General features: G+C 37.1%; 2 protein-coding genes across 2 annotated transcripts in view; one reads left to right on the forward strand and one right to left on the reverse strand.

Moving 5' to 3' along the window:
- Window positions 1-12,379, reverse strand: part of LOC106091636 (solute carrier family 2, facilitated glucose transporter member 1) — a 39,890-nt gene extending 27,511 nt beyond the window's left edge. The window contains exon 1 of the mRNA XM_013258230.2: window positions 12,254-12,379. Coding sequence (XP_013113684.1) covers window positions 12,254-12,289 — 36 coding nt within the window. The 5' untranslated portion in view covers window positions 12,290-12,379. The remainder of the gene's footprint in view (window positions 1-12,253) is intronic.
- On the forward strand, window positions 1,040-7,950 carry LOC106091647 (sugar transporter SWEET1). Its single transcript, XM_013258242.2, has 5 exons — window positions 1,040-1,324; window positions 1,396-1,473; window positions 3,365-3,591; window positions 3,661-3,836; window positions 7,659-7,950. Exons 1-5 carry the CDS (start codon window positions 1,245-1,247, stop codon window positions 7,776-7,778), a joined length of 681 nt encoding a protein of 226 aa, XP_013113696.1. The 5' UTR covers window positions 1,040-1,244; the 3' UTR covers window positions 7,779-7,950.
- Window positions 12,380-13,261: the final 882 nt, after the last annotated feature.

Consider the following 13,261-nt stretch of genomic DNA (forward strand, 5'->3'; position numbering starts at 1 on the left):
TGACTTTTCACACGAACAACCGTCAAAACGCACTCTAAAAAATGATGACGAATATAATGCGAACACATTCCGTACAAGTGGTATTGACTTCTATGGGCAAAATAGTAGCGACATGTCGCTGCATCAGGATAAATTTCGCACATTCTTAATTGCAAATGTAATTTAGTGCTCACGAAATGGGCCGAATCAACTCTGCTTCAATACTGTTGTCTTTGTTGTGTGTTGTTGTTTGACTTTTCTTTGTATTCTGACGAAGAAGAGAGTCCTTCAGATTTCGCAATAATATAATAGGCATTTTCGCCGTGAATGAAGTCAGTACAAAGCTTTAAGGCTAAAACAGAATGAGCGCGTTTAGCTTTGTTTTTTAGCGTCGCGTTGCAAAAATGCAACTCTGCAGACCAAACCGTTTACACTGCCCTTTAAATCCGGATTTAATAGCTCGATTATCTGTTATCGCTTTATAAAATCAACTGACGAGAGTCTTAAATCCGAATTTAATGAGCAGTGTAAACGGGGTTTAAGGCCAAAACAAAATGAGCGCGTTGAGCGTCGCTTTGCAAAAATTCAACTCTGCACACCAAGCGGATTTAAAAAGGTGGTCTCACGCGAACAGCTGTTAACAGCCGGCCAGGTTTGACGGTATTAAGATGACAGATTTTTGTTTGCATTCTCTTTGTTGTTATCTTCTTTCTCGCATATTCTCTGCTCATGTACGAAGGCATACAAACTTCTTTGGGTGTGTTGGCAAAACGTTAATCAGCTTGATGACAATGTGGCGGATTGCAAAATATGATTTGTGGTTGTTGTATAAATGAGACCACCTTTAATTGTTTCGCCATGACCAATCATCGAAAAAATTCAAATGACTTTGATTTTTGATCATCCTCATGTGTACATGTGTTGTGATGTACATTATGATGCGTGATATAGCAGCATTGTTTAAATTGCGCTTAAAAAATCAAAGCATCCATATCGATTTTGAAATCGAAATAGAAAAAATCGATTATTCGATTTCATTGAAGGCAAAAAAGTCGATAAGTCGTCATAAGAAGAAGCAGCACTTATTATGTTGACGTAGGAAATTAAAAATTTTATGCTTGTATCAAAACAAACTGTCTGCAAACGTCTAACGAAAATATGACCTACATTTAGCCAAATCAACGGATTAACAGATTCAAGTTTCAATCGATATTTTTTACAAATACGAAACGAGCGGCAGAATAACTCAACTCCTATCGAACAAGATGCAAAGTCTTGAGAATTTGGTTACCTTGCTGGAAACAACAGCGGTGGTTTCAACGATTTTTCAATATCTTTCGGGAGCGTAAGACCAATAATTAATTTGTAAATATTTTGTAATTTTAATTAAACAATTGGTGTTTGTCTTCCCAACAGCTTGATCTGCCGCAAATACATAGCCAAAAAAAGTACGGGCGATTCATCAGGATTTCCATTCATATGTGGTTTCTTGTCGTAAGTGTTGGGGAAAAAAGGGAAACTTAAAGGTTTTAAATTAAGGCGATTGGTACTATAAATATGGGAAAATGTAATGCTGATCTAAGGGCATATGGCCCTCTTTTTGGAAAGGTTTAAAGTTTTGCTTTAATATAGTGTCACACAACTAGTTGCCATATATTTGACTGTACGATTCCGTAACGTATCTTAACCTTGCCTTGTGAACTAAAAGGCAAAGGGTGATAAAACAATTACCTATAATGACGTCTGTCATTGCTTTTTCTGTTATTGGTTTTCATACACCAATGCTTTGTTTTGTACATAGTGATATCCAATAACTGTTTTCGCAAATTCTTCATTTATTGTTTTCTTCATAGTCATAGGAGAGCGTTATTACTATCATAAAGCTTTGATGGATAATGTGCCTTATCGTTTTGTACATCCAGAAAAGCCATGTATGTCAGTGGATTGAAATGAAAACATTTTGCTTATGATATATCATTTTTTTCACCACATCGTGAACTGGCAATCACCGCCAAGAGACATTGCCAGAAAATATGTATGTCTGTATGTTAAGATCTATTTTCCCGTAGTTACGTGCGTTCTGATTTTATCTCTGGCGCAGAATGATGTATTTGTTGACTTTAAGTTTCTCAATGATAGAGGTCTTGTCTTCATTTCTTTATCTTTAATGTTTTCCAGGGTTTTTTTTTAATTAATGTTTGTTTAATGTTAGTCGCACAAAGTTAACAAAAAAAAACAAGTAAAAGCGTGCTTGCGTTCGGCCGGCCGAATCTTATATAGCCTCCACCCTGGATCGCATTTGTCGAGTTCTTTCCCGGTATCTCTTTTTAGATAAACAAAGGATAAAAGAAAATAATTGCTTTGCCTTATTGAATTGAATTTTGGAGACCACAGCAGAAGTTCATGTGTAAAATTTCAGCCAAATCGAATAAGAATTAAGCCTTTTAGGGGCTCAACAAGTAAAATAAAGAGATCGGTTTATAGGGGAACTGTATCAGGTTAAATACCGATTCAGACCATATTTGATACGTATGTTGAAGGTTATGGAAGAAGCCGTTGTATAAAATTTTAGCCAAATCGGATAATAATTAAGCCCTCTTGAGGCTCAGGAAGTCAAAATCCCAGATCGGTTTATGTGGCAGCTATATCAAAACATGGATCGATATGGCCCATTTACTATCCAAACCGACCCACACTAATAAGAAGAGTTTGTGCAAAATTTCAAGCGGATAGCTTTACTCCTTCAGCCAAATCGGATAAAATTTGCGCCCTCTAGACGCTCAAGAAGTCAAGACCCTAGAAAGGTTTATATGTAAGCTATATCAGGTTATGAACCGATTTCAACCATACTCAGCACAGTTGTTGGAAATCATAAAAAAACACCTCATGCAAAATTTTAGTCAATTCGGATAAGAATTGCGCCCCCTAGTAGCTCAAGAAGACAAGATCCCAGATCGGTTTATATGGCAGCCATATCAAAGCATGATCCGATATGGTCCATTTACAATCCCAGCCGACCTACACTAATAAGAAGAGTTTGGGCAAATTTTCAAGCGGCTAGCTTTACTCCTTCCAAAGTTAGCGTGCTTTCGACAGACAGTCAGGCGGACGGCAGGACATGACTAGATCGACTTAGAATGTCATGACGATCAAGAATATATATACTTAATGGGGTCTTAGACGAATATTTCGAGGAGATTCAAACAAAATGATGGAATTAGTATACCTTCATGTCATGGTGGAGGGTATAAAAACTAAACAGCAAAGACTTATGAGTGCTTTCAATATGAATATACCCAAATCTTACAATAGTCGTTAAAATTTTAAAACGTTCTTCTTTTCCTGATTTGTTTATCGTATATATACTTTTTTTTCTATTTTACAGTTGTAGCTACTGGGTACATTATGGCATGCTGAGCAATGAACATAGTGTGGTGCTTGTAAACTGTGTGGGAGTCACTTTGTTTCTAATCTACACCCTCATCTATTATGTCTTCACAGTTAATAAAAATGCATATGTTAAGCTATTCCTATTTGTGTTAACTGCTTTATTTGGCATTGTCTTCTATATAAACACAATTCCTGAACCTGCTCAAGCGCAAAATTTTATGGGTATGTTGTATCAGGCATTTTTGAATATCTATTTTTTAAATTTTAATGAATTTTTGTTTGCATTCCCAGGTATTGTTTGCCTTATCGTCACAGTAACATTCTTCGCAGCGCCACTAGCAAATCTTTTACATGTGATACGAGTTAAGAACTCGGAAAGTATGCCTTTCCCATTAATAGTAATGTCTTTTTTGGTGTCAGTTCAATGGCTCATCTATGGCATCATAATATCGGATACATTTATTCAGGTAAGATTGCCACATACAACTAATCGATAACTAAACGTGAACACAGTTGGTCTATTTATATTTGTAAGAAGTTTATTTTCGACATAGCTCCATTCCATGACAGCTGGATCTTTGCACCGGATTTGTAAAATTTCCCACAAACATGCCATTAAGGCTAGGGGGGCAAACTCGCATATCAATGAGTACTGTCCGATTCCAGTTTATGCCGGAGTGAAAGAAACCTTGTTGACCTCAAACAAACCAATTGACCGATCAGTGATCAAATATGCAGCGCAGGTTAGGACTCTACAGCTAAGCAATATGCAGTGGAATAACATTTAAATCAGTTAGAATGCTGTAATACGTACTGCGAAGAGCTGTATATTCAGTTCTCATGCGGCCCAACTCCATCAGGAGACAAAGATCCTAACCGTGCGAAGGCACAAATACATGCTGTCTAAGCAAACACCATCTCAATCACCACCTTATGTATAGCTCAAATCGAAACATCAGGTTGAATCTACATGCCTGAAGAGAGCCTGAAGTTCAGTGATACAAGAGAGAACGACGAAGTTGATAAATATATGTTACTTGCATAGTTGCCACGGTTACAATGTGCTGTCTAGAGGATCGCACACGAAGTGGAGGTGGGATACTGTTTTACTAAATGACGAGTTGTGGCAAACCTTATTGTCATTGGAATCAGACCACCACGCCTTAAGGGCTCTTCAACTTCATAATCTCTGAACGGCAGACTAATATGTGGGGACATTGAACGCATAATTTCTTTAGGTGTGTTTGAGAAATGCCCCACATCCCCGTGGACCTCTCCTGGGCCTCTCCGAGTGCCATTGATTAAGCAAGGCAAAGTTTGGTTCGGCGTCGAACAATCGAAAGTTAAATTCAGTTACAATCAAAGATGCATATCCCATCCCGAATATAATTTACAATGTGATTAAGTGATTCCCAAGCATTCCATTGCGGAACAAATTAGAGGGAAACTAACATCTCACAATATCAATTGAGTAATGCCCGCTTCAAATTTAAGCTCAATGATAAGGGGACCTCCTGTTTTATGTCGACGGCGTGTCACTGAAAAGTGACACCTGTTGGTTGAGAAGTTATACATTGCTGAAATACTCCCAAATGTCGCCAACAATTGTTGAGGGGATAACCACCGCTGAAAAATGTTTTAAGGTTTCCTCGCCGGCAAGATTTGAACCGGGCTAACCTATGCAACACGCTGGCTACCGAATATAGACGATATTATTTCCCGACTACCGCCAGTGCAATGTATTTCTAAGGTTGACTTAAAAGATGCATTCTGGCAGATTAAGCTCTCCGAATCTTCTAAGCAAAAAACTGCATTCACTATTCCCAATCAATTCATAAGGATGCCCTTCGGATTGTGCAATGCGCCACAAACGATGTGTAGATTAATGGATACGGTGATCACATACCATACGAAGAGCTACGTCTTCCTCTTTCTAGACGATTTACTCATCGTTTCTAAAAATTTCGATAAAAATTAAAAACTGGAAGTTGCGCTTCAATTTCGTAAGGCACCATTGACTATTAGCGTGGACCCTGACAAGGTAAAGGCAGTAACTGAGTTTCCTGTACCAAAATCAGTCAGAAACCTTCGTTAGTTTCATGAAATGATAGGATGGTATCGTCGACTTTTGGAGGATTTTTCTACCCCTTTTTCCGCCATTGCCTGAGCTATTGTCAAAGAAACGCTGCTCTAAATGGTCTTCAAAGGCTCAACAGTTTTTTGAGTTATTGAAGTCTAGGCTATGTTCTGCTGCTGTTTTAGTTCATGCGGATTTCGCGCTCTAGTGGTCAAGATCCAAGATCTGGAGAATTAAGAATTCAAAATCCCAGATCGGTTTATATGGCAGCTATATCAGGTTATTGAGCTATTTGAACCATGCTTAGCACAGTTGTTGGAACTCATAACGAAACACGTCGTGCAAAATTTCAGCCTAATCGGTTAAGAATTGCGCCCTCTAGAGGCTCAAGAAGTTAAGATCCAAGATCGGTTTATATGGCAGCTATATCAGGTTATGTACCCATTTCCACCATACTTGGCACAGTTGTTCGAAGTCATAACGAAACACGTCGTGGAAAATTTCATCCTAATCGGATAAGAACTGCCTCCTCTAGTGGCTCAAGAAATCGAGATCCAAGAACGGTTTAAATGGCAGCTATATCAAAACATTGACAATCCCAATTGACCTACCCTGATAAGAAGTATTTATGCAAATTTTCAAGTGCCTAGCTGTACTCCTTCGAAAGTTAGCGTGCTTTCGACAGACAGACGGATGGACATGGTCAGATCGGTATAAAATTTCATGACGATCAAGAAAATATATACTTTATGGGGTCTAAATAGGTCATATCGGTTCAGGTTTGGATATAGCTCCCATACAAACCGATCTCCCGATTTGATTTTTTGAGCCCCTGGAAATCGTAATTTTTGTCCAATTTGGATGAAATTTTAGACACAGTGTTGCGTTATGACTTCCAGCAACTATGCCAAATACGGTCCAAATCGGTCTATAATCTGATATAGCTCCCATATAAACCAATCTCCCGATTTGACATCTGGAGCCCATGGAAGCCACAATATTTGTACGATTTGGCTGAAATTTAACACAAAGTGTTGCGTTATGACTTTCAAATCGGTCAAATCTGATTTGGCTGCAATTTTGTACATTAAGTGACTTCAAATAACTGCACCAAGAACGGTGCAAATCGGTAATGAACCTGATATCGTCGTTTTGCCAAAACACGCAAAAAAATTTGTGTGCGTGTGTGTAAACGTGTGCGTGCATGAGCGGAGAATACGCGAGAAAGAAGATAAAAACAAAGATAATGCAAACAAAAATCTGACATCTTAATACCGTCAAACCTGACCGCCTGTTAACAGCTGTTTGCATGAGACCACCTTTTTAAATCCGACTTGATTGATTATTTTTGGGCCAGTAAGGGTTCACTGAAGAAGATTAGGTCACATGCTCAGCTGATTGATTTGTGTAATTCCAAAATTGTATCAAATCTCACTAGAAAAATCTGACATCTTAATATCCGGTCGGCTATTAACAGTTGTTCGCGTGAGACTACCTTTTTAAATCCACCTTGTGTTTCGCCGTGGTTCCCTTCAGGGTTCACTAAAGAAGGTTAGCTCACTTGCCCAGCTGATGGAACTGTTCAATTCCAGAGTTGTATCCAAATCCAACTATTGTAGAATGTCAAAAGAACATTTTGTTCCTTTTTTCACTTTTTGATTGTTTTAATTTATAATTTACACGTTTATAATCATAAATTTTTAATATTGTGGCTGCTACACATGGTAATGGAAATGAAAACAGGAAGTGTCCAGAAATTTGACAGCCTAGTGGGAATTTGCGCCACGATCGGCACAGGGTTGATTTCGTTCATGTTGGGCAAGTGAGCCGACCTTCTTAATTCAAAAATGGGTCCATTCTTAGAACTGAACAAGATATATTCATTTACAGGTAGTGGCAGTTGCCCAAAATCAAAATATTGAGTGCACTATCTGTCAAAATGAGTGATAAGTGCAAATCTGATTTTGTATATGTTACTAGTCGCGCCATTTTTCGTTGGTTCGTTGACAGATGGTGCACGCGAGAAAAAATTGTATTCAGCTGTTTACGGTACACTACGTGATTAATTACCAGTCATGGAACTTATTGACCGAGTACTTATTGACCGAGCTATGACTTATATATTTTGATTTTTCAAAATCTTTAAATATCGGTTTCAAATTTCTTTCTTATATAAAATATATCTTATCATTTTCTTTTCTATTTTTTACAGTTACCCAACTTTTTAGGCTGTGTCTTATCGCTGGTGCAACTAGGTTTATTTGTTTGCTATCCCCCAAAAAGCTTCTCTGGCCAGGGCTATAAACTAGTAGACCAATCTGTGGTATTTTAAACTCAATATACATATATTTATATATACAAAATAACAGTAACAATGTATTTATGTTTAAAGAAGAAAAAAAACTTGGAAGAAACGAAAAAAGAAAAACTAAGACTTAATGCTAAATTATATACAAACATATACATTAATACTGATTTAAATATAAAAATGAATTTATTAAGAACTTTTTAGCTTATGTTATAGCTTAGAATAAAAAAACAAGTTGAGATTTTATGTTCTTAAAAAAAATCATATAACAAAAAAGCCAAATAAATTTAATTATAAACTGGTTTTAATTATTGTTGCCTTGATGGCAAGGCGATATAATCAAATATGATTTTTTTTGTCAATGCTTAGCAAAAACAACAAAATAAAATATTTATTTTTAAGTAAAAAACAAAGACATTATACTATAATTTAAAAAATTTTAAAATTATTTATCGAGCCTCGCTTTTGGGTAGTTTTGAGAGGAGTCTCAGTGAGGGGTCGAGTGGTAGCAGCTCTTACTTAAATACTGGGTGCTTACAAAACTCATCATCAGCGGCTGTTCCCTAATTAGGGACGGCTGGAAGCGGGCGTGGGAACTTGAAACAAGCTACCCACAACATCAAGCTATAAAGGCCAAAACAGAACGGGCGCGTTGAGGAGCGTCATAGTTGAAAATGTAAAAATGCAACTCGCAAAAGTTAAACAATTTTTAACTTTGACGACCAAAAACACAACTTCAGGTGAGGCAACACAGAATGAAACTCACTTTTAAGCGCCAATTTTTTTTTCAACTTTTCCGCGTTACTTTTGTGGAATTTGTGTGGGGTGTTGCATTTTTGCAACACGACGCTCAACGCGCTCATTCTGTTTTGGCCTTAACCCATATGGCGTTGGGGCGCAGGACTTGCATGCCGCAGAAAATTCCGTTACTCTGAGAAAACGAAGAAAGATAAAAACGAACTCCCCTAACGTTGACGACCGCCGCAAACGAATTAAAGACCTTGATATTCTGATATGTAGACAAGATATATTCATTTACAGGTATTGGCAGTTGCCTAACAACAAAATATTGAGTACACTATCTGTCAAAATCAGTTATTAGTGCAACTCTCATGTTGAGTATGTTATAAGTTCGCGCCATTTTTCGTTGTTTGTATGTGTTATGGTTTTTAACTAGAATGCACACACACACATAACCAAAACTTGACTTGACAGATAGTGCACTTCGCAAGAAAATATGGTACTCAGCTGCTTACGGTACACTACCTGGTAATTGTGTCATGTATTGTAGGTAGAGGCCACCATAGCACTATGCGCGAAATGACCGTTCAAGCGCCGCAAAACTCAATTTTCAACTTGTTTAAAATTGGCAAAATTGTAACTCAATCGATTACAAACATTGCACTGATTTAAGAAATCGATTCTGCATTGATTATCATGGCAAACCAATTAAAGATGGTCTCATTTGTACAACAACCACAAATTTAATGATGCAATCAGCCATCTTGTCATCAAGCTGATCGACGTTTTGCCAAATAACACAAAAAATTTTTGTGCGTACATGAGCAGAAAATATCGAGAAAGAAGATAACAACAAAGAGAATGAAAACAAAAATCTGACATTTAAATACCATCAAACCTGACCGGCTGTTAACTGCTGTTCGCGTGAGACCACCTTTTTAAATCCGCCTTTATTGATTATTTTTGGACCAGTAAGAGTTCACTAAAGAAAAAAATCCGACATCTAATAACAGCTGTTCGCGTGAGACCACCTTTTTAAATCCGCCTTGATTGATTATTTTTGGGCCAGTTAGGGTTCACTAAAGAAAAAAATCTGACATCTAAATACCGTCAAACCTGACCGCCTGTTAACAGCTGTTCGCGTGAGACCAACATTTTAAATCCACTTTGATTAGTAATTTTTGGGCAAATAAGGGTTCGCTAAAGAACAAATGGGTTCACTAAAGAACAAATATCTGACATCTAAATACCGTCAAACCGGACCGCCTGTTAACAGATGTTCGCGTGAGACCACTTTTTAAATCCGACTTGATTGATTATTTTCGGGCCAGTAAGGGTTCACTAAAGAAGGTTAGGTCACATGCCCAGCTGATTAAATTGTGTTATTCCAGATTTGTATCAAATCTCACTAGAACATCAAATGCTTAGTTTAAATTTTAAAAACTGTTTTGTTTCTTTTCCACAATTTAATTTATAATTTACACGTCTATAATCAAAAATCGTTTGATCTTGTGGTTGCTACTAGATATCTTAAAGCCGATTTCCACAAGTCGATAAATCGACATTTTGGGTAACAAAGTCGAAGTCGACTTTTACTGATTAAAAAAATCGAATAATCGACTTTGAAGTCAAAAAAAAAGGCTGAAAAGTCTAAATGGATTTAGTTAGTTTCAATTTGATTTTTGCCGCCGACCCTGACATAACTACCAGGTAGTGTACAGTAAACAGCTGAGTACAACATTTTCTCGCGAAGTGCACTATCTGTCAATGAGTTTTGGTTGAGTGTATGTGTATTATAGTTAAGAACTAAAACACAGACTAACAACGAAAAATGGCACCAACTAGTAACCGACTCAAAATCAGAGTTGCACTAATCACTGATTTTGACAGATAGTGAAGTCAGAGTTTTGGTGTTGCACAACTGCCACTACATGAAAATTAATATATCTTGCCGCCGACTGCTTAGACAATTTTTATACCCTCCACCATAGGATGGGGGTATACTAATTTCGTCATTCTGTTTGTATCTCTTCGAAATATTCATCTAAGACCCCATAAAGTATATATATTCTTGGTCGTCATGACATTTAAAGTAGATATAGCCATGTCCATCCGCCTGTCTGTCAGTCGAAAGCACGCTTACTTTCGAAGGAGTAAAGCTAGCCGCTTGAAATTTTTCACATATACTTCTAATTAGTATAGGTCGGTTAAGATTGTAAATGCGCCATATCGGTCCATGGTTTGTTATAGCTGCCATATAACCGATCTGGGATCTTTACTTCTTGAGCCCCTAGAGGGCACAATTCTTATCCGATTTGGTTGAAATTCTGCATGAAGTGTTTTGTTATGATTTCGAACAACTGTGCCGAGTATGGTTGAAATCGGTTCATAACCTGATAAAGCTTTCATATAAACCTATCTGGGGTCTTGACTTCTTGAGCTTCTAGAGGGAGCAATTTCTATCCGATTTGGCTGAAATTTTGCATGAAGTGTTTTATTGTGAGTTCCAACAACTGTGCTAAGTATTGTTTAAATCGGTTCATAACCTGAAATAGATGCGATATAAACCGATCTTGAATCTTGACTTCTTAAGCCTCTAGAGGGTGCAATTCTTATCCAATTTTGAAATTTTGCTTTAGCGTTTTGTTGTGATTTCCAACAGCTGTGCCAAGTAAGGTCAAAATCGGTCTATAACCTGATATTGCTGCCATATACACCGATATCCAGTTTTAACTTCTTGAGCCCCTGGAAGCCGCAATTTTTTCCGATTTGGCTGACATTTTCCATGTGGTGTTTTGTTATGACTTCCAACAACTTCGTCAAGTACGGTCAAAATCGGCCTATAACCTGATATAGCTCCCATATAATCCGACCTCCCGATTTGACTTCTTGAGCCTTTATAAGCGCCAATATTTGTCCAATTTGGCTGAAATTTTGCAAGTAGTGTTCTGTTATTACTTCCAACAACTGTGTAAACTACGGTCAAAATCGGTCTATAAACTGATATAGCTCCCATATAAAACGATCTCCCGATTTGACTTCTTGAGTCCCTGGAAGCCTTAATTTCTGTCCTCTTTAACTGAAATTCTGCATGTAATGTTTTGTTATGACTTCCAACAACTGTGTAAAGTACGGTCCAAATCGGTCGGGAACCTGATATAGGTCCCATAATAACCGATCTCCCGATTGGACTTCTTGAGCCCCTGGAAGCCGCAATTGTTATCCGATTTGGCTGAAATTTTGAATGTAGTGTTCTGTTATGATTTCCAACAACTGTGCCAAGTACGGTCCCAATCGGTCAATAACCTGATATAGCTTCCATATAAACCGATCTCCAAATTAGACTTCTTGAGCTTCTGGAAGCCGCAAGTTTTGTCCGATTTGGCTGGAATTTTGCATGCAGTGTTCTGTTATGACTTCCTATGAGTCTATAACCCAAAACCGGTCTCTCGACCATCCTTGCTCGGTTCCTAGAAGCTTTAATTTTTTAATTAAATTTATTTTGTTTACACTTTTAGCAGAATCCAAGGTGGTGGGTTCCCAAGATTCGTCCCGACCGAACTTAGCACGCTTTTACTTCTTCAAAATAAACTACTCAACAGCAATTGTTCTTTTTATTCTAACTTCAGTGTCTCGCACTTCAGTAGTATTGAAATACAACATCAAGTGGGTGAACGCTGAGTTCAGCAAAAACAGTCACCAATGAATACCACATAACTTTGCATTGAAAATAAACATTTAAGCACTTCCTCACTCACCTTGACTGTTGCTGCTTCCTTTGAGTTTGATTTCATTTTTTTGTCAAAGTTACAAAATTGTCTCAATTTATCAGATTTATATCAAAATCTTGTTTTATTTATACGAAATTCGCCTTTTCACTTATTCTCATGCACAATGTTGTCTACATCTCAGCCAAACTCTAATTAACGAATAAAATATTTTTGTTTATTAAAAAGCGATTAATAAAAAACTGGTATGAGAAAAATAAAACACGTTATACAATTTCTTGTACCCCTTATCAAGCAGACGGTTTTCTCATCGCATTTCACACTTTGCGTTATCACAAATCAATTGTAAAAGTTTATTTTTATGAATTGTTACCCATTTGAGAATGAAGTACCTATGAAGTCAAAAAGAAAAAGATTTTATTTTTAGTTTATGTTGATCTAGTAATGTGAGAAAGCTGTTGTAGCCTTAGTCATTATTTTACAAAACTGCCCGACCATTTATTTTTAGTTAACAAAATCTGTCGCTTTATTGCGGAAAGTATTAATTACTGCATAAGTACGCCTCTATTGATATGGAAAAGAAATGTCCAGTATTTGCGATAAAGTAATAATTTTGAGTAAAAATGCAAACGTTGAACTTTTATTGTGCCGAACAAAAGTGATTTTGTTCTACGAGTGATGTATATTGGATAATGTATAGAGCTTCGACCCAGAACATCAAATCCACCAAGAATTTATTATTCCTTGTTTTCACCAGCCAAACTGTTATCCAAAATGGTTTTCATATTTGTATTCTACCTTTTCCAAGCCACCTAAATTTCCGGCCATATCATAATTAAATCTAGTAATTAAGTAAAGGGTGATTTTTTGAGGTTAGGATTTTCATGCATTAGTATTTGACAGATCACGTGGGATTTCAGACATGGTGTCAAAGAGAAAGATGCTCAGTATGCTTTGACATTTCATCATGAATAGACTTACTAACGAGCAACGCTTGCAAATCATTGAATTTTATAACCAAAATCAGTGTTCGGTTCG

The sequence above is a fragment of the Stomoxys calcitrans genome, chromosome 5 (assembly GCF_963082655.1).
Source record: "Stomoxys calcitrans chromosome 5, idStoCalc2.1, whole genome shotgun sequence".
Lineage (NCBI taxonomy): Eukaryota > Metazoa > Arthropoda > Insecta > Diptera > Muscidae > Stomoxys > Stomoxys calcitrans.

Excerpts from the sequence above, each read along its gene's own strand:
- LOC106091647 (XM_013258242.2), top strand. The coding sequence starts at position 1,245 with ATGCAAAGTCTTGAGAATTTGGTTACCTTGCTGGAAACAACAGCGGTG. Across the intron at positions 1,325-1,395 it reads TTTCAATATCTTTCGGGAGC|CTTGATCTGCCGCAAATACA; the intron begins GTAAGACCAATA and ends TCTTCCCAACAG. Across the intron at positions 1,474-3,364 it reads TTCATATGTGGTTTCTTGTC|TTGTAGCTACTGGGTACATT; the intron begins GTAAGTGTTGGG and ends TCTATTTTACAG.